The 26,764-nt window shown below is 44.7% G+C and overlaps 1 protein-coding gene across 2 annotated transcripts in view; it reads right to left on the bottom strand.

The window, feature by feature from the left end:
- Positions 1–26,764, bottom strand: part of DMXL1 (Dmx like 1) — a 2,236,090-nt gene that overhangs the window by 2,061,713 nt on the left and 147,613 nt on the right. For both annotated transcript variants that reach the window (XM_086961064.1, XM_086961065.1), the window contains exon 2: positions 17,349–17,474. In XM_086961064.1, coding sequence (XP_086817190.1) covers positions 17,349–17,474 — 126 coding nt within the window. The remainder of the gene's footprint in view (positions 1–17,348; positions 17,475–26,764) is intronic.

The following is a 26,764-nucleotide window of genomic DNA, read 5'->3' as shown; positions in this document are numbered from 1 at the left end:
TACGAGCAGCTTACCTTGCATCTTGCTCTCCAAGGGCAGGCATCCACCTGGGATGAAAGCATGCGGCTCTGGGATGCAGGCCTGCTGGGGACTGCCCTGTGCCAACAAAAAAATGGATCCTTTGTGCCGTTCTCTTTGTGCCTCTACCACCCCTCTGGGGAGGGCACAGACTGGCTACAAATTCCGTCATGCACCTATCGTCTGGAACACTACAACTCCTTACGTGGCATGGGTGAGGCAGGCTCTACTGCAGAGCCACAAAAGAGGTGCACCTGGATGGCGTTGTAGCTCTCAGAAGCCACCCAAACTACAGTGGAAGCTTCCAGAGGGGCAGTGTTGCAACAGGCAGCAGATCGGACAACAGGCAAGTGACAGCATAAATAAACTAAACTAGTCATTGACACTGGCTGACCGAAGTGGGCCCTATATGACCTGCCGAAGGCCCCCCTCCCTTCCGATACCGGACCATTGGTCCTGGTGTTGGAAGCCCCAAGAGGGGTGCTTTGTTGATCTCTGGAGGCCAGGACAGAACCATATTACCTCAAAGTAGACTTGTGAGCAACCTAGGGGCGCCCACATGGAGGGCACGCCATAATCTATGATCCACAGATGTTTGGTGAACTTTTGGTGAGGAAGGGCTGCATAGCTGAGGGACAGGGTGGCCCGCTGTGGCAGAAGACCTTATTCAGAGTTTTCAAAATAAGATCACAAGCCTTTGTGGAAAAGTCAGTCAGCTGAGAGCTGATCCAGAATATGTTAAAGGAGACGCACGATGCAACACTATCTGAATAGTTGGTATCCTGGAAGGGTTGGAGGGGACAACCCCATCACAATCATAATGACTGAAATCCTTGGTCCCTGCCAAGGGTGTCTCAACGTGCTTCCTGGTGGAGCAGGCTCATAGATCTTCAGGTTCTAAGCCCCGATAGGGGTGCCACTATGGCGCTTCATTGCCCGCATCTTTAATTTTGCTCATAGGGAGGCGATCCTTAGGGCCTCCTATATACTGTGTACCCTGATGTCTGGATCGTCTACAATCCTGTTTTTTTCCGGATTACACTACAGGAGTGCAACAGCAACACCACTCCTTCCTGGAAGTCCAGCCAAAAAGTGAGGGCTATGTTAATTAAATACATGGAATGAACGAATGAATGAATTTGTTTATTGTAGGATTACTTAAAATCATTACAAATTTATGCAATTCAGATTTAAAAAATCATGCTTTAAAGTACAATGTGATTTAAATCATTACAAAGTATATAGAATTCATAGTGAACATGTAAAGTGAACACTTAAAGTAGAATGCAAACAACTGCCGTTGTTTAAACATTTTTTAACTTTTGAACGTATGATACTTCATTTTTATCTGCATTTTAAAAATTCCCTCCTGGGGCTAAGTACAAGTTTAGACACTACGCTCCTGCTGCAACGAGGTAACTCCTCACCTCCTGGCCTCCTACTTTTCGTACTCTGGTCTTCCGCGGGTCACCCTTTTGTACGAAGAGAGTTCCTTCTTCTCTTTCCCTTGCTACTCAGCTGGCCATCACCATGTGCAATTGATAGTCCAGCGTTTTCCTACTTACACCTGTTGGGGCTACATAAACACATGCAAAAACGAGCACGCAGTAGATGCGCGCCGCTGTCGTGCCAAAGGCAAGCCCGTCTGCACCAGTCCGTGCTCAGACCGCGCTCAGCACCAGCCCCCCTGCTAGTTTGACCCTAGAAGGTAAAAGTCCAGGGAAACTCCGCTTTTAATTAATTCTTCAAGAAAGCACTTTGGGGTTCCTCAGAACTGTACCTCTGCAATTATGGCTTGGTATGTTCGCTCTGTGATTTTTTTTCCCTACTAACAACCATTGTATGTCTCCTATAGCTACAAAATTACTAGTGGCACCCCCTAAACAGTCTAAAAATAAATGTAGCTGTACAATTATTAATGCAAGATCACTTATAAAACATGCACTTGACTTCACAATCTTTATGGAAAATCAAAATAATGATCTGTCTTTTATTACCAAAACCTGGGCAGATCCTTCGTCAGAGCCAGATCTACTATTGGCTTTACCCACAGGCTTCAGGGTAGTAAGACAAGACCACCAATTAAAAAAGGGCGGATTATATTCAGAGAACACTTCAAAACTATTTTAAATGTTATTCCCAATGATCCACTCTGCAAAGCCTTACTTTTTAAAATTGAACTTACCAGCCACTGTTCCTTCAATGAACTTCTCATCTATCGACCCGCAGATTCTAGAACAGCTTTCTCCCAATCCATTGGCAGCCTGATAGAACTTAAATTTGACGGGCCGGATTTTACTATCCTTGGCGACTTTAATTACCATATGGACAACCTGCTTGATCCAGACTCCATGAATATACTGAATCAAATGGACGGTGCTGGTCTCACACAAATTGTCTAGGGCTCCTGACACACAGCCGGTCACTTGTGTTTTGGCATTTTTACAGATAATCCACAGCTCCATTGGGTATCCTCTCTCCCTTTGGTATGGTCCTAGCATAAGGCTATTATGTTTGAGATAAATGGCCCATTTAAAGCAGACAATCCCTGCCCACATGCTAGTAATATCATTTGTCGCCTATGGAACACCATAGATGCTAGTCAGTTTAATGGATCTCTTAAGGAATCAACCCCACTGGTCTGCCCTCACTTAGATACTGCTGCTCGTAACTACCATCAATGGCTAGTTGAACCATTAACCCAGTTAGGGCCAGTAAAAAACTCCAACAGCGATAAGACTAACCCCTTTGAACACTGGTTCAGCGTGGATCTTCGACGGAAAAAGCAGGAATGCAGGAGGTCAGAGCATGAATGGAGACTCGCCACAAACCAGAAGACAAAGAGGTATACAAAGCCAATTTGCAGACCTATAAAAATTATTTTAACGGAGAAAAATAATTACTTTGTGACAAAAATAGAAGGAGCTATGAACTTCTCTAAGGAACTATTTGCAACAGTTAAGAAACTATCTTAACTACCAGACCCTAAGAACCCCAATATTAATAAACAATGTTGCAACAAATTAGCATCTCATTTCCAAGACATAGTCAAATCGGTCTATAATTCCTTCTTAGACATTAATCCGAATGCCAATCTAAGCTACAGATCACTGACTAGCACCCACGGACGATCAGACACAAAGGATATTGATCAGGCTCTCCAGAGGACCCATGTCCAGCCATAATAATTCACCTAGTTCCAGAAGTGATAGCCACATATCTCACGGCCATGTTCAACAACTTATTAGTTGCTGTATATTTTCCTATAGACTGGAAGAAAGGGTCCAAACAACCTGGATGCCACTGACACTAGTAATTATCGCCCAATAAAACAACAACTACTGGTTCCCACTAAATTGGTTGAAATAATCGTTCTTCATTAATTAACAACTTTTTTAGACAACAAAAAGAGTCTTGATCCCATACAGTTCGGATTTCGTAGTCAACATTGTACCGAGCTGGCATTGGTCACAACTACATAAGAAATTAGGCTCACGGAAGATGGCGATAGAAATGCGTCTCTGATCTTTTTGTGTCTTTCGGCCACTTTCGATACGGTTAATACTGCTGTTTTAATCAATCATCTGTAATCAATTGGGATCAAGGACAGTGCACTTCTGTTTATCACCTTCTTAGCTGAACGTATCCAGACGGTCTCTTTCGGTGAATTTACCTTACCAGCCTTCTCGTTGCTTTGTGGAGTCCCTCAGGACTTGTCCCTGAGCCCCACTCTATTTAATGTTTATGTTACCGCACTTGGAGGTCTGATAAGATCATTCGGTTTTTCTTTGGTTTCGTACGTGGAGGACAGCAGATCGTTGTGTCGGTCACCAAGAATACCGAAGCCACAGCAGCCCAGTTTGATTGTATGTCTCACATTGGTTTTAGGCAGTTCCTGCTCATCCATTTCCCAAACTTCTTGAAAACTGAGGTCCTGTTGTTCGGCAATAATCCTTCTTTTTAGTCGGTCAACTGGTGGCCACAGGAATTGGGGGACCTACCTATTCCCAGTGACAGAACAAAACATCTTGGAGTAATCATTGACACTAAACTATCTCTTGAAGGACAAATAAATCATATCACCTCAGCATGTTTCTTTGTCTTAAAAACTCTAAGTGTTGCCTTTCATTCCATCTAGTCTACAGAAGACGGTACTCACTACTTTCATTTAATCTAAAGTAGACAACTGCTATGTGCTTTTCATCAATATTCAGGAATTATTTTTACATAAGCTATAAACAATGCAGAATGCTGCAGCACAATTATTGTTAGGCATTCCAAAACATAAATCCACATCTCAAGCACTAATCCAATTACACTGGATTCCTATACATAAACAGATTCAGTTCAAGGCTCTCTGCATTGCCTTCAAAGCACTACAAGGCCTTGGCCCAGAGTATCTAATACAGCATTTTCAGCAATACACCCCAGCACGCTCCCTGCAATCATCCACCAGTGGAAATCTTGTAATCCCTAGATTTAAGAAAACCAACGGAAGAGGATTCATTCTATGTACATCAATGCTGTGGAACTGGCTTCCAATAGAATTAAAATCTAAGACAAACCTATTGGAATTAAGGAAGAACCTGAAGACTTGGCTCTTCAATAAATCCAGAGCCCTAATGCTGTCCGTTCCGCTCACTGCTTAGATACCCCAGGGGGATTTTTGTGCTTTAGAAATTCTATTTCATTCATTCATTGAGTCACTGATCTGTAATAACAGTAGTTAAAATAAGGAACACTAAATGATGCAGAATCTATACGAAAAGTGTGCAATCATGGGGGACAAGTCTAGTAAAGTGCAGAAAGCAATAAACATCTTTGGTTCAAAATAGCATCAATTAAAATCATTGGCACAAAACAGTAAGAATTGAAGTATGAGGCACTTTGTTGAAATTTGTTAACTCATGCAAACTGTAAGGCAATGGGCTGCTCTTTTTCTTACAGGGGAGGGCCAAGGCAGATATGTTGGCCATTTTTCCTTTAACAGAGAGCGTGCTTGATGTAAGAATTTCCAGAACATGGCAATGTCTGCCACAATTTCCAGCGTGTATAGAAGGTAAACAGGCTCCTTGGTCGAGTGGGTGCTCTGTTGTAGGAAGGACTGACTTGATAGTGGTTTGGTATAGGTTTCTTGGCACCACTTAGAAGGTGTCACAGTAAAGTAGGTACTGAGCTATTCGACGGTGCTACAAGGTGAAGGGAACCACTATTCCTCCCAAATTTGGCTACTGCCTCAAAACTACAACACTCCTTAGCACACGTAAAATTATAGTATAGCTTGTATATACCAGTATTTCCACCAATTGTCACAATGTAATAGAAATGAGTTCTTGTCCTTGTACTTCAGTTTCAAATTTATTCCTGTTCACTGGAAACTTTCACACAGCCGACACGTGTTTCGTCGTTCGATGGGAATGTAACCCACGACTTTTTCAAGGCTGTACAGATTGAAAAGAAAAAAACATATCGCCATGTGTATATATAATGCTATCAGATCTTGGTTTAAAAGAGTATAAAGGATATCATTACTTCTTGTGTTACAGAAGTTGCCAACACCGTGATCCAATAGCATGGTATCGTGACCAATATTAGCGGTGGTGATACAGGTATAAAGGTAAAAAAGTATCCCAAAACATAATATAAAATAAATATAACACAGAATGTACCTCTGTGAAAATCAGACGGTCTATGAGCCTATTATGAGATGGAGAGACCAAGTACCATTTATTTCTCGGTCAGTGTGGTAGCCATCTTGATGTACAGTAAAAATACCAAGCAAAAGTGCACAATATGCCAGAAATATGTATGCGATCTTTTATTTTTAATAGGTTATGGTTTTATCAGTGGAGAAATTGGAATAAATTCAGTACTATGTATTAAAATTGTAAACTTTGGGTTATGAAAATTGTTATCCCTTGTGATGATAATATAGATCGGTGGGTCATGCTAAAAAATAAATTGTTATGCAGTTTAAATAAATGATGAATCTGTATGGTGTTTGTTTGAAAAGAGCCCGGTGACTTCAGTATTCGCACCCCAGCTCTGTGAGCAGTATCTCACGATGATCAATCATCTGTAGCCATAGCGGCGGCCATTTTAGTGTCCCTATTATCAAAATTGTAGCTTTAGAGACTTATAAGGTTAATTCTAAGCGTAGTTCGTTAATAGACTTGTATGTAGATTTAAACCTAAGTCATTCTATTGGGGTAGTCCACTCTACTTTTCAACATCCAGACCTGTAACGTGAGTGCTATAATACGATTTGTGATGGTGTTGATATAATACTACTATAACAACGAAACACATGTCGGCAGTGTGAAAGTTTCCAGTGAACAGGAATAAATTTGAAACTGATGTACAAGGACAAGAACTCATTTCTATTACATTGTGACAATTGGTGGAAACACTGGCATATACAAGCTATACTGTAATTTTACGTGTGCTAAGGAGTGTTGTAACTCTGTTGTAGGAAGATTGGCCTCAGTATGGGTTGGCGGGCGTGTAAGAGCGCTGGACAGCAGAGTAGCATATGTACAAATAATTCCCTTTTGTAATTACACAGTCTACAGTGCATGATTGTTTCAAGGGATCTGCAAGTCGGGTTCAATTCTCTGATTGAGAGTGACACTAGGTTTGCTGATAGGATTTAATCAAAAGCATGTTTTACCACTACCTGATGGTGATGAAGCTTGACGGCATGGTTCGTTTGAGGCATTGTTAAGTAGTCATGTTAGGTCTTTGCCTGGAAGGCATCCATGTCAAGTTAACATGAGCAAAGATATAATTTGCTTTTTAATCGCTGATTTAATGCTTGTGTAGTTCATCGCGTTTGTGTCCGAGTTCTCCACAGCGAGTTGCAGACATTTCCTTGCGGCTGTGAGATTTGTGGACCAGGGGTTACTGGCTCTTGTAAAAATTGTTTTTATTAATGCCTCCATGGTGTTGTCGGGGAGGGGGACTGTTGTCTGGAAAAAATACTTTGTCTGGGCATTTGAGTTTTAGCTGGACATGACCAAATGCAAGCCTGATCAATGTGTTCTGTGTATAGGAGGGAAAGTGAAACAGTTTCTTGTAGGCTGTGCCTTGTAGTGTTGAAATTGCAGAGTGTGTAGGTGACCATCCTCCCTTTGTTCTTCATTTTTTGTAGATGAAGTGTTGGTCTTCCAGTCTCACATATCTGTGGATCCAGGAAGCTATAGTTTTGTTTGTATGCTAGCCTCTGTATTCCGAGTCACCATCTGGTGGACTTTTTTTTGGGTGTCGTACCAAGATCACTATTTTTGTTATGTATGTGTTGGCTACAAACTCATTCTTTATGTTCTACAGGTTCATGGTGTTGAGGGCTTTTTGTAATCCTACTTTCATGTGGTCCAAAAGTAGAAGATCGCCTGTGTATTGCATTAGATACATTTTCTTGTTTCCAATTCTTGGGGTGACTAAGGTCGCACCAGATTGGTCTGGACCCAGGTCAGCAGTGTATAGGTTGAATAAAAATGGGGCCAGCAAACAGCCCTGTTTTAGTCCTCCATCTGTGGCAATTTTGGCAATAGCGGTCTCCCCCTTAAGCTTGACCCTTACCCAGGTCCTGGTTTAGAGAGACATGATGGTGCACAGTAATTTAGGGGAGATGTCCTACCTCTCTAGTTTCTGCCAGAGGATGTTCTGGACAACGCCAGTGAAAGCTGTGAAGTAGACGGTAAAACAGCCAAAAAAAGGATAGTTACCCCTTGGTGGAGGCCCAGTTTACTAGCTCCTGCAGTATGTGTTGGCATAGGCTTTGCCCTCAATGTCCAATAATGCTATTAGGTGATAGTTTCTTAGGTCAGTGTTGATGCCCTACTTGAAAATGAGCAGCAGAAGAGAACCCCTCCACGGCTCCGGGATGTCTTCAAGGAGCCTGCATTCGGAGTACAACGGCGCGAGAACGGAGGCCCAAAATTAAATGTCCTCTCTAAATAATGACCCTGCTAGGCCATTGGGGCCAGAGGCCTGTCCTTTCAGATCCTCTTGAGGACATTGCGAACCAGAAGTTCGCTCAATGCTATGTGTTCAATTAAAGCCACAATTGTCTCACAATCTGTTTCTTCTGCTACCCTCCTGGGATCTAATTTGTTATGGGCGAAGTTTGTCCTGGAGCTCGGTGTAAAGGAATTTGAAGTGTGCGATCTATTTCCCTGCTAAAACAGAGTTCCCACTGTTGCAGTCCCCATGGCATAGGGTGTGGAGATATTGCCAAAATGGTTTGTGTTTGTTGGCACCTTTCAAATCAAGAGATTTTAATGCACTTGGACTCCTGTGCCTTCCTCTTATGCAACCATATGAGGTGCCTATGTTTCTTGGCTGCTATCCTTAGCTGCTCTTTAGAGGAGATAGATTTCAATATCCTAAGAGCCCTTTGTTTCAATCTTAAGTGCTGTGTTTTTTTTTATCTCTGGGGCTGGACCCACCGTATGAGTTGCATTGTTTTTCGCTGCGGTCGAAGGTTTACCTTGTAGGAGCGCACACAGTTCAAGCGCCAGCCTGGACCAGCTGTTGATGATGGCTCATTTTTTATACCCGAGGGTGGGATTAGGGGGGGCAACCTTCCCAGTTTGCTTTCCATCTTTCTAACGTTTGTCTGACGATGGTTGACCGTTTAATTCACCAGAGGAGTTTGCAGTGCTCTTTGTGATTAGTACTTCCCAGTGTGCATAGGGGGTTACGGGTACTAGGTGATACGTCCAGTCGGACCAGCAGGGTAGCATGATCGCTCTCATTTCATTGGATCACCTCATATCTGGTCATAAGTTTGTGTAAACCCTGGCATAGGAAGACCATCATGTGAAGACCGATTATTAAAGGAGGGTTGACAAGTAGTCCCCGGATTGTTCCCTTTAACTATCAAATGTGCTGATTCAATATTGTATGTCAGCAGGAAGGTGTTAAACACACAGCTTCACTGAGAGCCTTTGGGCTTGCATCACCCTCCCCCAAGTAATGCATGTTGAAGTCTCCCAGTAAGATAATTTCTGAGCGTGTGTGCTGGGTTATTGTTTTTTTCCAAATGGCAGGTTAGCTAGTTACGTTTTTCTAGGATGTCCTTTGCATGGACTGTAGATGTTGAAAATTAGTGTAGACAAGTGGCTGACAAGATCTAGGAGGCATTTTAAGATGCTTACATGAAGCATTCCCAAGGTACTGTTTAGATCCAAAAGAGTCCGATTTGTTGAATGTTTAATGTATGTGGATATCCCTCCAGAGGGAATCTTGAACAGGTGTTTATTTGGTGGGCTTGTAAAGTCTGAGGCAGCCAGATAGCAGCGTTGGTGTCAATGCCCATGTCTACTGTAGGCAGACGATGCCTGCTTTGTCTAGAAGTGCGAGAGCAGCTGCGTTCCGAAGGATCTTGGCGATTCCGGACACGTTCCATGTCACTATATTGATGGTTTTAATGCAGCTTGCTGCACTCTGATCGCTTTGCTAGGGATGTCACGGGTTCTTTTGAGCCAGGCTTGTGGCAACTCAACCCCAGTAGTCAAAGGCTGGTGTGTGATGCAGTGCACTGTTCTGAGTCATGCTTACTTGCTGAGCCTCATTCTGACCATCTAGCCTACGCTGAATGTTGAGGTTCTCAAAGCCACGAGGGGTCTCGGCCATCTTTGACCCTTTAAGATGTCCTCATAGGGGCTGCTTTTAGGCTGGATTCGTAGAATATGTGGATACTATTCTTTGTCCATCATCTGTACTTGAATCCACCAGTCTGCGAACTGCCCATTTTCAATGAGCACCTTTGTGGACGGGCTGGCGCCGTTCCATGGTACAAAAGTTGATTCCCTCACCTGTATCTGGGGTGATAACATCAAACTGTATCCTGGTTAAGTCTTCGTTGTTGATAAATGACAATGATGGGATGTGCTCTAGAAGTTATGAAATGTTGGCTCTGCTGAGAGCGTGCATATTGCCTTTAGATGTATATAGCAGGGTCAATATAATTGTTTGTGGGCAGCCTCCTCCTGTCGAATTAGGACTGAAAGTTGGATGCGTTTCATGATGGGCCCCTATCCGTAATAGCTGGAACAAAGATGTTCTTGATGAATCCTTAGAAGGCGGGGGATTTGAGATCATGGGAGGGTTTCTATTGTAGTTGGTTCTGTGTTCCTTGTACCTGATAGATGCCAGTTCCACTCTCTTGCGGTTATTTCTCCAACCACGGGGCCTCTCTGATGTTCTACTAGTCTCACTCCATTGTGTACTTTACTGGGTCCAATCATCTTGGTTCCTATATGTTCAGGGAACTGATTGGACTTTGTCAGATATGTGCTGATCGAGTTTTTACCTGATGGTGTGACAAGCTGGCTATGCAACGTTGACTCAGTACCACTTCCCTTGTCATTCACTGTGCTACTGGGTGGAGGCATCCATGCCTTGGATGCCATGACGGGACGTCCTGCCTGTGTCTACTTTGAGTGAGTCCTGCCCGAGAGGATATGAGGTTTTTCCAGGAGGTGCTGAAGCAAGGTGACGGCTGGTCTGATCCTGGTACGCCTGTGCGTAGGTCTGTGTGGTAAATGAAGATTCAAGATAGCCAGTAGTATAGGTACAACAAGAAAAGGTTATTCTCAAAGTAGGCATCTCAGGTTACAGGTAAAGATGATAGTAAGGAAGCAGGAAGGCCAAACTGGGAGCAGCATCCTTGCTGCTCAGCCCACGCATTCCAACTGACATTCACTCAAACCATGTAAATATTGGCATTCTATTACCTCACACTCGCACTGGCTGAGCAGAAGGGGTTATACAACTAATGAGAGAATGTATGGCATGGACATGAAGATACCCCACTCTGCTTATTTGATGACGTGAGAGCCGCAGTGGCTTTCTTTGGCAGGCCCAGGAGTTGCGGCCCAGGTTCAAATACTGGGTACAGGGGTTTGATAGGTCTGGTGGTTGGTGGTTGTTGGCAGATGGATTACATTCACTACAGCTTTGTTGAGAGCTTTCAGGAAGGCTGTTCTCATTGTCTTTTGTCTGATGTTTCTTTAATCTTTTCTTCACCTTCTGGGTGAGTGGTGTCATTGTGGAGGGGTTCAGTGGTGCAATTGTGGAGGGCGTCCCCCCACTCGTCGTCGTTCTGCGCTACATTGTCTATGTTGGGCACCACTCTTGGCTTGTTGGTTAGACTGTGTGTACCGGTATGAGCTGATGATTCCGCCTCTCTTCTTTTGAGTTCGGTTGTTTGAGTTTTTGAGTGGGTTGCCATTGGTGTGAGCACTGTGCCGCCTTGTATGCACCACCTGTATAGTGCTATAGGCTCTCCCATGTATTGGAACCTCGTAATGACCTTTGACTACCATTGTTTGAATTCACTTTATGTGTTTTAATTCACTACATCATTCTTTGTGCACTTGCATGAACTTGAGATTTCATTTTGTGTCTTTGTAGCTTCAGAGTGGGAGCGTTTTACAGAGTAGGCCAGCCTTACCAGGAACAGAATGTGTGGGATGTGCGTTTGACAGCATGAGAGAGAGAGATGTGTGGAATGAACTTCTCTGTCTCGGAGTGTAGTGTTATAGGCAGTGGTGACCAAATGTGCATTATGTTGTATATTGGGAAGTTTTATGAAGTTTTTACTATTGGCTTTGACATGCCCTCATGCCATCTTGAATTCTGACTCCTGAGTTTTTGTACTTTTTGAAATGTTTTGTACTTTCTCAAACTGGTGCAAGATAAGGGAAGCATGTAGTGTGGGAGCGCAGAAGAATACGTGAGAAATACTTTGCCTTTGGAATGCTTGTGTGAGATTAACCAACTCCAGTAAGTTTCCTGGGTGCAGAGGAGGTCTTCTCGGAAAGTTCTAGAGCATTGAGAATATTTTCATTTGACAACTGGGAAAGCCATTCTATTAGAGAGTGTTGCATTAATAAAAACCCAATGCTTTTTTTGAAAACGTTCTCTTGATGTGACTCATGTAGGGAGTGCTGCGACCGACCCCTTTCCAGGTGTTTTCTTGCTTTATGTGGGGATTGCCTCCATTTGGTAGTGCTGAATTTCTTTTATTTGAGAGAGTAAAGCAAGACATACCAGTAGTTGCCCCTGGGTTGTGCGTGCCAAATTGCGTGTTATTTATGGCTTTCAGTACTGCGACAAATGGAGCGAGCACTGATGAAAGCAAGGCCAGTTGGTCCGCAATATCGGGGTATAGGCAGTTCAGTGTTGGCTTCACTCTTTTAATGGCCTCATTGATTTTATCAATCTTTTTGGACATATCCCCCGTGGAGAGTCCAATTACTTGGAGCATTTCCATCCTTATTTTGAGCTTTTGTGATTGCCATGTTAGGGTGTTTGTGGCCACTGTCAGGGAGGCATTGATGGACCATAACAGGTTCTCATGCATGTAGGAAAATTCAAATGGCGGGAAGGCTGGGGATCTTTGTGGAGAGTCCATTGACTCTGGCTGGGATGTAGCTACTGTGCCTGTTTCATTGCCCATTGGAAGATAGTTCAATATTTGGGGGGCCCTCTTGCTTTGGGTTCCTTTGGTTGCACATTATCTTTGCTGTGAGGGGGGTTTCCCTCCTTTAATTCATCCTTGCCTTCAGGCGTATGGAGTTCATTGTAGAGATGGGCAGTGATTAATTCAATGAAGTGAGCTGGGCTGTGAGAAGAGATCGCTGGTTGATCCAGTAATGAGTTGCTGTCATCCTTCGTCATCTGAAGTGTTGCTTGAAGATCTAGTAAAGTTGAGGAGAGCTTGATAATTGAAACTGTTCCACTGAGGTCTCTTAATTTTGGACATGGGCTAGCTCTTTTTCTTCTGCAGGAGTGGCCGGCCCCCCTAGAATGCCTTTGAATTGTTTGTATGTGCTGTGGGGGGTGCGCATTGGGTCCAGGCGGTCCAAGATCCTTGACTAGATTTATGTCCTTGTCCCTTTTTAAAAAAAATAGGCTGTGATTCCCACGCCTTGTTTTTATTGTTGCTTTAATTACACCTCTTCCGGAGTTTGGCAGAGTTGGACCTTGCAGCCTTCCTGGCCCAGCTCATTCTGCCAGTTGCCACGGCTTGGTTGGGGGAGGGGAGTCTTCCTGTGCCCTTGCCTTGGTCTTTGTTGCAATTTTCTGTGCTTTTCTTTCAGCGCAATACAATAGTGCCCTTGTATATGAAGATCCTGGAGGACAGCTTCCAAGACCCTGGGCCAAATACACTGGTGGCCCTGGTGGTACTGGTGTTTCTCTGTGAGGCTTTGGGATGGGCACACTGGACCCTTAATGTGTATCTTGTAACGCGAGTCATGGTGTCATGCACTTTTTGCAGGCCATTCAGTATGTTCCTCTCATTTGCTCCTCTCGGATTGTCCCTCTGCTTGGCCTCTCACCTGGGGTTTACAAGTTTCTTTATACAGTGTTTAATAAAACTGGATTTCTGACCAGGTGTTTCCTAGAATGGTTTCATACACATGGTACTCAAACTCCTGTCCACTGTCTACTCCTGATGGCTGACAAGCGAAAAAGTGAGGCAAGAGGCTTGGTGGGGTTCCTAACATGGAAAGGCAATGGCTTTTTATATATAAGAGAGGCTGTTCTAAATGAGGTCCGCTGTATTAACCCAGACATATTGCCCCTCAAAGAAACTCATTTAGTGGGCAATAAATGCCCCTTCCTGGTAAGGCTGGTATTCGCACAGGTGTTCCATGCTTGGTTGATTAGGAGATCGAGAGGAGTGGCCATAGTCATCTTCTCTTAAAGGTAACATGAGTATGGCAAGACAACTTGGGCAGATATGTGGCAGTAGCAGGCCTCCTACAGGGTCAACCACTATCCCTGGTAGCATTTATGCCCCAAACCCGCTCTCTATTGAGTTCATCAGAATCTTGGGAGACCTCTTGCTACAGCTCCCAGTGGAACTTGAGAACTGGGAGGAGATCTTAAAGGGGTTATCAATGCACAGCGGTATAGGTCCCCGACCGGCTCGATGAGACACATCCTACAAACCTAAATCACGTCCTGCTACACATTCTTTTCTGTGGCACACAAGTTGTTTTCGCGACTAGATTTTGTTGCTGTTAGCCGGGTTCAAGGCCCTCAAGGAGATGGAGGCTCACATTCTTGCACACAGATTGTCCAACAACTTTTCAGTTGCACTCACATAAGGGTGGTATCAAGCTAGTAAGAACTTACCTGGAGCCTTGGTGCATGGGTACTTGAAGATCAAGAGTGCAGGGATCAGATAATGACAGTTACCAAAAATTACTTGTCACTCAATAAGGGATCTGTTGCATCAATGTGGATACTCCGGGAATCACTCAAGGCCACCCTGGGAGGCGAGATAATTAGTCATCTGGCTAGAAGGAGGAGGAAGCAGCAGGAGGTTACTGACATTCAGGCAGGCATCCTGGAGTTAGAGGTCTAGTAACAATCGATCCTTGCCACAGTTCTTCTCCGGAAACTGCTCTACTCACAGAATATTCTACACCAAACTCTAGTTGACCAAATATGCATGATATGGCTTGCGGCGCAGAGTTGTATATACCAGTGGGGATAAAAAAAAACAGTAAAACCCTGCATTAGCATTTTAATTGCACCTATAAACACAATCACATCAACCACATTCTAGAGTGGCTCACGATTACTGGAGTTAAACGCTATCTCTTGCAGATTTACTGCCTACTACAGAGATCTATACTCACATCCTGGGGAAAGGGTGCTCCTTGAGGTTTGGATCAGGGTTGAAGAGATGAGGGAGGCTCGGACTATTACAATCAGGTAAAACTCCAGGCCTAAATGGGTTCCCTGTGGAACCATATAATGACGGCCTTAGGATATGCTTCTGACATATCTGTGCAGAGCCAACAAGATATTTATACCCACATTTACACAGCCCACAACCCAACGCACATCAGATCACTCAATACCCTCCTGAATGTTGAGGTTAAGATCTGGGTGAAGGCTCTGGCAAATAGACTACTAAGTTAGTGGGCTCCCTAATGCACCCGGCTTAGGCAGGATTCATGCCTCATCACGTAACCAGGAACAATATTTGGTGTGTCAATAACACACTGGCTCGGTTTGATAATCAACCTAGTGTATAAGCCCTGATTTTGACTTCCACAAAGACTTTGATTCTGTGACTACCTATTCTCCTTACTGGCTAGGATAGATTTTGGCCCTTGATGCATTAGTAACATCAAATTGCAGTACCTAACTTTGACAGCACGGTTCAATATAAGAATCAGTGTGTCGGAAAAATGTCCTATATGGCGTGGCACTGGATCAGGGATTCCCGGTGTCTCCTCATCACTTCCCACAGGCTACAGAGACTCTCAGAATTGTTCAAGATAGAGGCTCAGGTAAAAGGTTTCATGTGGGCTTCGGACATCATGGAGAGTTGTGCTATATGCCAACAATGTCCTGGTCTTCTTGGACGAACTATTGTGGTCTGGACCTCGGATCATTCAGATGAGGAGGATATTTGTGGATTTCACAAGACTTCAACTTATCAACTTAACCTGAATGACAACTCTCAATCTCCACTGACTTGGACGGGTAACATTTAAGTGTTGAGTGAGGAATTCAAATACCTGGGTATCTATGTCTCTAGGGATTTTCTACAAGCATGGGGAAAGAATCTCGAACCCCAACTCAACAGACTGACTAGAGATATTGGATTTTGGTTTCTACTCACCCTCCTTTCAGGGCTAGAAGAGCGATCTTTAAGATGGTGGCATTACTCTGTCTTCTCCATCAACGCCAGAATATTTTTTAAATCCATCCTTGCCTCTTTTTTTACCCTGCTCAATGCATCATAGAGATGCTTTTTAGGGGATCACAACTCCAAGGACTGAATCAATAAAATGCTTTAACTCTTCCTTTGATGGAGGGAAATCGCCACCCCATATGTGATTGCATTCTACAAGGCCTCAAATGTAGTTGTCCTTAATGAATGGAGGTTCAATAGATTTGATGATCTAGCATTTGCATTAAAAAGATGGACAATGAGGTGCACTCAGGTTTCTCACTTGCTATATGGAGGCTCAATCCCATCCCCGTCCTCCTTCAGCCAGCACAAAGGTAGTGCTTGCAATCTGAAACACAACACTCAGAGCGCTAGGCTGGACTAACCACCTAAAACACGAAACACCATTGTGAACTTGGCCACCTCTCCACAAGGGGATGGAACTCCAAGTATTTAGGCAATGGAACCTCCTTGGGTTCATCAACACTTGGGGATCACATGACAGGGACCACACTCACATCATTTACTGACTTACAAGCCAAGTATCGCCTTCACCACAGTCAATTTTATGGTTACCTACAGCTCAGGCATGCTCTTACATAATAAATCTCCAATCTTTGAGGTGCACCCAGATTGTAGCCCACAGGAAATCAAAATTCTCCTCAAAGCAGCAGTCAAGCATAACATTTTACATGTACATATAAATCCCTGGTGATTAACACCCCTAATTCATATTTGCAGCTGTGGGAAGCTTGGGAGTGAAACCTTGGTTAACTAACGGATGATGATTAGCAGGAGGCATTAGAATCCCCAGGTGAGTTTGCCATCACAACTATATTTCATGTCATTCAGCTGAAATACTTGCACCAGGTTTATCTCACTAGACAGAGGCTGTGGAGTATGGGTATGGTTGCCTTGCCACTCTGTCTGCATTACTCTTCTCAGAAAGGGGATTTCTTTCACACTATCTTGCAACGTAGTGGTCTGACTGAGTTCTGGACGGGGGCTTTTGCATATTTGGAGGCTATTCTGAGCTGGTGTCTCCCTAGAGATCCTAGGCTTTTATTGCTCCACACTGCAGTTTATGTGGAAGGTGATAAATGTAAGAGAGCCCTGTTGAAGCTTGGATTGGTGGTTACCATGCGTGATATCTTACGAGCATGGAAGAATATGGCCTCCCCCCGTTGAAGAATTGGAAGAATTGGTACTGATCATTGCATGCCCCTGGAATGTCCCATATACAGCGCTAGGGGTTGCGACCATAAACATCGTAGAATCTGGGGAGCCGGGGCAAATCTTGGATTCCATTTAGATTCGTGGGGGAGTGCTTATGACCCTGGCCGGAGGAAGAGTAGATGGGTGAGACTTCGCAATGGACTGGAAATGATGCACAGGGCAGACAGTGTTTTATGTAGTAGGGTGGAATGGTAAATATGTCTTGCTTTTCCTTTTGACCACATCCACTTGTTTGTAAACTATTGTACCGCTATGAAACTAAAAATGGTAAGAAAATTTTATATTATTATATTATTGTATATATTAAAAAGCTGAATTATAGGATTCTACAAGCACATTCTCAGAAGAGACAGTTATGTTATATTAACTGTATAGGGCTACATACCTTTCCCTGCTGCATTGAACAGTCTACGCATCCAACTTGAATATTTCCATGCTTTGTTCCAGGAATAATCTGCAATCTTTCGAAATCACTCCCCAGGATCACAATATCACAGCCAGAGGCATATGCCTACAACATGTAAAAAAATGAACTGTGAACATAAAGCGATTACATGCAAAACTGATGAAAATACTCAATTATCAAGAAATTCAGTGTTTCGGCTCTGCTATCATACAGTGAAAGAAGTCTGTCCTCAAATGGACAAACGATCGACAACATATTACATAAGAGAACACTGGCGGTTGAATATATTTTAACACTTCATGCCTCATCCACAGCAATGGACACAACTCAAATAGATCACTTCAACTTTGCTTTTCATAGTCTCCCTCTTTGGCATTTGTCCAAATCTGGAAGTTAAAAATACAGTATTCTGTTCACTTACATTCATGGAGATCTAATCAGAAGAAAAAGGAAGGTTGTGCCATACCATCATCTAGAAAACAATGAAAAGACATCATCTGAAGTACTGTATAGCACTCTGGGGGCCACGATGTACATATACTGCCCAGTCAGGGATCCCCTCTGACACACGGTCCAGTTCTGGACACCATATCTGTAGTACTGTGTAAACTGCGGGAAGCTGAACCTAAAGCACTGAAGCCTTAAAAGGAAGTACGCTAAAATAGTTGGAGTTCTGGTGCTCTCATTTGATGTGTTGTGACCAGAAGGCCTCGTTTGGTGTTCTGCGCTTCAAAGATTACATCTAATACACTGCGTCAGGAGAGGGAGAGAGGGAGAGGGAGAGGAGAGAGAGATTGTGTTTGGGTGGATTGGATGGGTCTAACAACAAAGGGCCAAATAGACAAGTGAGTGGATTGTGAAGTACTCTATTATGAATACCTAAAGTGTTTTTTTAATAGTATTGCTTTACTGAATTGTAGATGTGTGTGAACGTGCTGGTGTCATAGTGTAAAGTGAATGGGTAAGTGGACTGATGGAGGCGTTGATGGATTAGCACAAGTTGGTGAATGGATAAGCACAGGTTGGTGAACGGGTGTATGGATAGGCTGATGGATAAACAAGCAAAAGTCCACTAGGTAATGGGAGGAAGAATACCAGCATTCAACAATTCCTCCTACAACGTTAGGAGTCTGTAGATCTGCATTAAGGGATTGATTTCCAGAAATGACTGCAAAAGAATTTTAGAGCTATAATCAGAGACAATTGTATGCATAATACATGAAGCTCGAATATAATATTTTTGGATATATAATTCCAGTGCAGCTGTTTGAGATGGATAGAAATATGTTCGCGTATGTTTAATTTAGGCAGGATCCTTGAGTAGTACTTTGTATCAGTAGAAGAAAATTAATATGAGGGAGGGAGAGAGGAGAGCAGGATACACTGCATGTTCAGAAATCGATACATTAGGATTCCTAGGCTTTTGACGTTCTCAGAAGTTCCTAAAGAATGCACAAGGATGATGGTATGGGATCATAGTCAAAATGAACCGTTAAGTATAAGCAGAATATCCATTATTGAAGGATTGAGTTTTAAAGAAAACATTTCTCCATCCATAAACGAGTATCTTCCGGAGCTTGAAGAACATCCACTTTACATTAGCAGTGTCTTGGAGATTAAAGAGAACATGCATGTCTATACCTACATGTATACATTTGTTATATTCCGGCAGTAGATGGGCCAGAGGAAGAACCTATATATATTAATCAGCAACAAATCCCTGTGGAACACCCCACCAAAAAGTTTTGGGGGAAGATTTAAAGGAACCGAATTGGACTGGCTGAGTAATTCAGAAAGGAAAGATTTTATTCAGAGGAGTGCTTGGTCCTCGACTCTCTAGCTACAGAGAATATCATGATTGACGGTGCTGAACGCAGACGAGAGACGGAGTAGTATAGTAGCACCAACAGCGTCATTATCAACCATCAAGTGAAGGTTCTCCTTAACAGAGAACAGCACTGTTTCATACCCATGCCTGGGCTGAAGCCACCCGGTTTATCGTGAGAAATCTTAATGGATTCCGCAACATTTTGAAGTTCAATACAATTCCTTGCTGAGCACTTCCAATAACTGCACTATGTGCACAACACAGCTAAATCAGTCCAATAGTAATGGATATCCACAATATTTCGATCCTCAGATTATGTCCAAATCAAATCCATGTAAGTAAAGTTACCTATTACTGACAGATTTGGGACTTTGGGTCTTATCTTGTTTTCTTTATACACCAGGGAACGCACTATCTTATTCGGGTGCTCCTTTACTTTACTATCTCATAATCCACAGATATATCAGGACTAGATTTTACACGTAGGTGGTGACTTTACCTTTAAATTTTACGTAGGATTTGTTTAAAGATTCTGAGTTGTAAATAGAGTTTTATCACTATCTTCTTGGCTTGCAGCCCTGAAGAAGTCGAAAGGCATAATACTAATGCCTGACGAAACACGTGTTGGCTGCCAATTTTGATTGATGGAAGAGAAGATGAAATAAAATTGGACAGATGCTGTAACCAACAACATACCTTGGTGTTTCAATTGAAGGGACTCTACTTACATGGATTTGATTTGGACATAATCTGGGGATCGAAATATTGTGGATATCCATTACTATTGGACTGATTTAGCTGTGTTGTACACATTGTAGTTATTGGAAGTGCTCAGAAAGGAATTGTATTGAATGTTATACCTGGAACTGGTTTTCTGGGTTTGTATGGAAGAGGGGTGACCTTCCTTTCTTTGCTTTGAAGCACGTTTCTTTATTGTGAGTCTAATACTGTGTGCCATATTCTTGTTGTGAGCCTGTAAGTATACCTGGTCATCTCCCTATATTTGTAACAGTTTGAAGTTGTTTAATGGCGGCTATCTCCAACAGTATTGGAGAAGTGAGCTGGGGTAAAAAATTGCACAATCAGTAGGTGTAAGATTTTTTGTTATGTTTTAGAAGAAGGCAAACCACTGCTGTTTTATAATAGGGAGGAACCATGGCTGAAATAAATGAGGTGTTGAACAAATCAGTAACGTAGGGGCCAAAAGCTACTTATACTGTTTAATGGCTTTACCAGGACAGATATCCAATGTTATGTGATTGATAGGATATACAGAGTCGAGTCGAAATATTAAGTGGAGTAAATCAAGTATGTTCGGCATTTGTATAAGAATGAGGTTAAGGATTAAGACAATTAACTTCTAGAGGAAACTCTTGCCTGATCAAATAACTGGTCGACAAGCGTTTTAGAAGGGAAGGTAGAGCTACATACACACGAAGTATTAGGATCTGATTGTTTTTCAACTCCTTTCAAAATTTCTCTGGAGGCATTTGCAGCAGTTGTAATTTTAGGAGAACCTTGCTAGATGGTTATATTTCTTTGGTCGTCGAACATCAACAATTTATATCACATTGAGCATTATTTTTAGGTCAGCATCTCTCCAACTACCTAATATACTATTTTTCTTTCCACAGTTCAGGCGTGTAACATTTATAGGAAATAACTTTTTCCTTGTATAGTAATTGTATTATTCTGACAATGTTTTCAACAGCCATTTCTAAAATGGGTTTGAATTTATTTCGTTTATTAGTAACACTATTCTCCGTTTCGGTGCCTCCACAAAATGTCAAGCTCTCATACCATATGTGAAATTAGCTTAAGTAATTGCACATTATATATGTGAAATGGTGGTTTTAAACATACCTGAGTTAAGGCCAGAAGTACTGGCGAGCCTGAGATCAAGGGACATATTTGTTAAGCGTAACAAATTTATAGCCCCCTTAAAGGAAGGATCTGCACAAAATTTGGCACTCCCTTGGCATAGTTATTTAAGGTCCAGTATGTAAATTCGGATTCATATTAGTCCAGAAGGAAAAAGGTATGGGGGCAGGTGGTGAAAAAAAACGTGTTTGCACAGTCCAGAACATAAGTAAGTAATGTACACTTGGTTCCTTAAAAAGGTCCCTCAATAAACAGCAAGTTGCCATTAGCATATGACAGCAAAAACTACTTGCTTCCATGTTGCAAACCTGTATATGATGGATGACACAAAAATGCTACAGGCTCGGATTAAATGGCAAACAACATGGGCAAGAGTTAGTAACCATGCCTTTCACGAGCAATGTAGCTGCAACCGAGTTCTAGAGAACCACAATTGTTTTCAAGAAGCACCTGCAAAGAATCTTAAAAAGAAAAGGCCAGTTAAGTGCAGTGCTGGCCTTATTTGCATCTAAAACGACTGTTACATCCTGCACCATAGCTTGATAGCTTGATATGTTAAAACAAAGTAAAAAATGTAATGCAAGTTATGCATTTTATACCGGTTTTGGACAAATTAGGGTTGTTCAGCCAGCACCAACAGAGGCATAACCAGCATCTACCTGCTAGGCTTAGAATGTTGTCATAATATTGTTATTCATTTACATTATATGAAAGAATTCAATAAGATAAGTATTAAGTGATGTCTTAATTATGCTGGAGCAATTCTGTGATTTAAGGATAAACATAAAACTGAGCCTGTGAGCCCATCCATGCTTTGAGGCTTCCCACAAGCAATAACCTCAATGGTTGCACAAATGTCCTGTTGCTTAACCTCCAGGCTGTACAACTGCTGCTCAGTTGATTCATTGCATTCTGGAATCCTTAGAAAGTACATTCAGAGCATCCGAGTACCAAAACAGTGATGATACCCAAGTACTGTACAATGGTGTATCAGATTTCAGCAGAGTATACCTGAAGGGAACCTGAACAAAATTTAAGGGACAGCTCTTAGTCTGGCGACTGAGACTTACAATATTTACTGAAATCAGGGGGATCCTATAATTGTATATAGCTAAATCGACAATTAGATCAGAAAGGTATATACAGATTAGACAATAACACAGGAAAATGCATCATGAACCAACAAATAACAAGTGAACTTCTAATCAGAGCCATGAATTTGGCCCAATCACATTCTGCCCCATTCCTTTTAACAGAAGAATAGAGTGCCTGCTGTTGGTGGTGAGAATGGTCTAATTCCAAGTCTAATAGGGAGTAGAAGTACTCATCTTAGAGGAGGCCACCCATGCCACAGCATGCACATTAACGCAAAAGTGTTTCATAAAAGCTGGGGCAATCAATATATGAGCCATACATATTTACAAGCACAAGGGAAACGGTAATCATCTTACCTATTTCAATTAAATACCAACTCTTCGGTTCAAATTCAGATTGAAATAACCTAAAACTAAGAACGAGTATACCTCCCTATATGGGAATCATAAGACGCAAAAAAATGATGGCAACCCATCTGATGGCAAAGGACTAACAATTATCTGGAGAGGTGAGTCTTATTCAGCATTGTGATATCCACCCTATATTGTTCGAGATACTGGAAAGCTGCTCTTACTTTCCTTGGATCAAAAAGTTGGAGCAAAGGTCATGCCGTAACACTATACAAGCAGTGGGAACCACTAAGTTTCAACTACTGGCAAAAGGGATTCATTTAATTTTTACATTGTCATTGCAGAGCAGGAATGTCCTGTTTCAGTATGACGTCAAAGGCCCAGTGGTGGAGCGATAAAATGACCTTTGTCTTCATTGTGGGGCTCAGGATGCCAGTGCACAGGCTGACTGCTCTTAAATTATAGTATATGTTACATTGATAGTTAGAAATCTCAGTGTAGGTGAGGGTGAAGGTCACAGCTACCCTGCCGTCTATTTATGGCATGTATGTTTACCGCCTCATGGTAGATAGGGTCGGTCAGCACAAAATGAACCTCCTGCGCTTGAATGTGAAGGGTCTAACTAATCACAATGGCAATATAGAGTGTGTATTGCAATGTTGAAGAAGAGGGATGTCCCTCAGCTCTCTCTCCTTTGCTTTTCGGCAGTGAAAATATTTAATACACAGCACAATAAAAGCACAGGAGGAAACAGTGCAGGGATTCTATGTCAGGACCGGAGGCTTCAGATTATGCTATATCTTCCTTCGCTTTATTAACATAAAGACTCCACAGCAGCTTAGGAAAAGATATAATAAGAACAAAATGCTTTAAACATAAAGCATTGACGTAATGTTCAACAAAAAATCAACAACAACTCCCAAGAGTCTCTTTGCGTAACAATAGTCCATAGTCCTTTTACGCTGTCCATCATCACTATATAACCGGATTTCTCATCATCTTCCTCCTCTTTCTTCGCTGCTCCCGCAGCCAGATAAGTGCTCTTCTATTTGTTTCTTTTCATTGTGATTGATTGTCTTGTGTATGATCTTTGGGGGACTCCCTGCATGGTTTATTCCCTTTCAGAGTCCCCAGTTGCGGGAACGTTCTTCGTTCCTACGCGACTTTATTCCCACTTGTGTGCGGTGTGTACATAGACCGCAAGGGGGCGGCCTGTCGTCTCGCCGACCCTCCGGCGCGCCTGCGCAGTGCGAGGAGCCGCGCCGTGGAGTCTGCTTGCGCAGGGGCCGACCCCCGCGTACCCCTCTGACACCTGGTGACCCGGGTCTGTACTTTGCCCACTCTGGACGCCCTCTGGGGTCTGTATAGCGGTTCTGACCGCGTGAATCGCCTTCGGGCGAGATCTGTGCACCTCTTTACCCGTGTGTGGCCTAGCGCGCTTGAGGGGTACGTAGACCCGGTCCCGGCGAGGAGGGTCTGCGCGCTTGGGGGTTGGTGCAGCCCACCTGCCACGTCAGCTGGCCCAAAACGTGATCGCAGCAGCTGGGCCTGCCCACATTCGAGAACTTTCTCGGTTGCCGCCCTCTTGGGTGCCCCGCATTTGCCCTTGGTTCCGAGATGGAAGGGGAATACGATGAGGAGGCCTGCCCCTATCTGCAGGATGATGAGTTCTATCAAGCGGTGGACAACTCCATCTATCGTTGCGTGACGGAGGTGGTAGGGCCCATGGAGGACCGCCTTTCCGCCCGCATCGTGGAGGAGTGCGCGAAGCTGGCAGCGGCGCAGGTGCCTCCGTCCCCCGAACTCCCGGGGACGTCCGGCGGGTTGCCACCCGCTCCGAAGAGACCTCGTGGGGAGGGACCTTCATCGGAGGCCCAGGGCGTGGACAAGGGCGCTTTCGAGCGGCTTCGTGACGCCTTCCTGGCCAAGGCGACGGCGGTGCCCCCTGCACCCTTGGTGGACCCTGGCACTTCGGGCGACGTGTCTACGGCGCCCGCCTCCCCGATCTACGACTCTCCGGACACGGATGACGACGGGGAGTCGACCCATTCTTGGCTTCCGACACCTTCGGCGAAGGAGATGCCCCGAGACGAGTCGGGCATGCTGGACCCGGACAGGATCGTCCACCCCCGATCCGCGGCCTGGGCCCCGGGGGAGACGGTGGCGAAGTTTGTCGCGGGCAGGCTGCGCAAGCCCCTGGAAAAGGAGGCGAGGGGTTGCCTGCGTGGGGAATGCCCTCGGCCTACTCTGGAAGGGAAAGTGGCCATGACACCAGAATTGGACCCCAAGATGGCCACCTTCCTGGCGAAATTCATGAAGGACCCCAGGAAGGGGATCGACCGGTCCTGGCGGGCTTGCCAGGACAAGTTGTTGGATGCGGTCGGGCCCGCCACGAAGATCCTCGATATGGCGGAGGAGGCTCGAGCGAATGGCACCGCCATTTCACCGGAGGTGCTCTCCAACTGGGCCCAGAGGGTGATCGTATTTTTGGGCAACGCCAACTGTGCCCTGTCCACGGAGAGGCGGCGTTCGCTCCTTATCAAGCTGGATCCGAAGCTGGGGGACCTGGCCTCGTCGGAGGCAGGTGCCGTGGCTCAGGGTGGCCTCTTCGGTGAGCCTTTCATCCGCGAGCTGGGAAAGTTCGTGAATACGTTCACGTCGCTGGACAAGGCCCAGTCCAGCATCAAGAAGGTGTTCCACCAGCGTTTTTCTGGAGGGGCCGGTCGCGGCAGGGGCCGCGCGATCGGCCGTGGTCAGCAGACCAACAACCGTGGACAAGGCTCCTGAAGAGGTCAGTACCAGACCTCACCCAACTACACCAATTTCTACCCCACGAGGGGACAGCGCTATGGTGGCAGAGGGTTCAAGAAGAACTCCGGACAAGGAAATGCCCCCGGTAAGTGTACTTTGCTTGGATCAAGTTCCGATTGGGGGGCGGCTGGCAAGCTTTTACGGGGAGTGGGAATTGCTCACTGCCGATGCTTGGGTTTTGCAAACTGTAAGAGGTTTCCATATCGAGTTTTACGACCAGCCAACTCAGGCGAGGCCCGCGCGCCCGATGGTTTTTTCAGAATCCGACGCGCGATTGATAGACGAAGAGGTCTCAAACTTGCTGCGCAAGGGAGCCATCCGTCTATCAACGCGCCACCCACATGGGTTCCTCAGCAACGTCTTCCTAGTGGACAAGACGGATGGGGGCAAGAGGCCGGTGATCAATCTCAAAGAGTTCAATTGGTGGTTGGTCTACCGTCACTTCAAGATGGAGGGGATCCACCTCCTTCGGGACGTGCTCCTCCCTCGGGATTGGATGGTACGACTGGATCTCAAGGATGCCTACTTGGTCGTTCCTATCCACCCCCCTCATCGTCGTTTCCTACAATTCCTGTGGGACGGCAAGGTGTTCGAATTCACCGCCCTGCCGTTCGGTCTTTCTTCGGCCCCGTGGTGCTTCACGAAGGTCCTCCACCCGGTAGTGGAGTTTCTCAGAAGTCAGGGGGTCCGTATGCTAGTGTACTTGGACGACATCCTCCTCATGGGGCAGTGCCCGGAGGTACTGGCAGGCCAGCTGCGACAAGCTGTCGGCCTGCTTCAGAGACTGGGGTTCGTCATCAACGGCTCCAAGTCGGTTTTGGTTCCCACTCAGCAGATCACCTTTTTAGGTTTCGTGGTGGACTCGGTACAGGCGGTCTTGAGCCTGCCGGGTCGGAAGGTCGCAAAGATACGACACCTGCTTCGGCAGACGATCGCAAGGGATCGTACGTCACTGCGCCATGTCGCCAAGGTGGTGGGTCTTCTCTCGTCCTCCATCCAGGCGATTTTCCCAGGCCCACTGCACTACAGGGCTCTTCAGCGCCTGAAGGCGCAGCATTTGCGCCGTGGGATGTGTTACGATCAGTGGGTCCCCCTCACGGACGAAGTGAAGGAGGAGATGTCATGGTGGCTGTCTCACATGGAGGCATGGAATGGGCGAGCGATCTTCGGGTCGGCTCCGGACCTGATCATAGAGTCCGACGCCAGCAGGTCGGGCTGGGGCGCCCGGTGCGGGGATTTTTCCACCGGCGGCGCCTGGTCGTCAGAAGAACAACGACTGCATATCAATTGTTTGGAGCTCCTTGCGGGCTCCTTCGCTGTTCGCTGTTGGACCAAAGATTCGGTCAAGGCTTGTGTCCTGCTACGGATGGACAATATTTCGGCGGTTCGGTATGTGAACCACCTAGGAGGTCCTCGTTCCCGCGCCTTGG

Source organism: Lissotriton vulgaris, chromosome 3_1 (genome assembly GCF_964263255.1).
Source record: "Lissotriton vulgaris chromosome 3_1, aLisVul1.2, whole genome shotgun sequence".
Lineage (NCBI taxonomy): Eukaryota > Metazoa > Chordata > Amphibia > Caudata > Salamandridae > Lissotriton > Lissotriton vulgaris.
The sequence above is the reverse complement of the archived record's forward strand: the minus strand, read 5'-3'. Positions and strand labels throughout refer to the sequence as shown.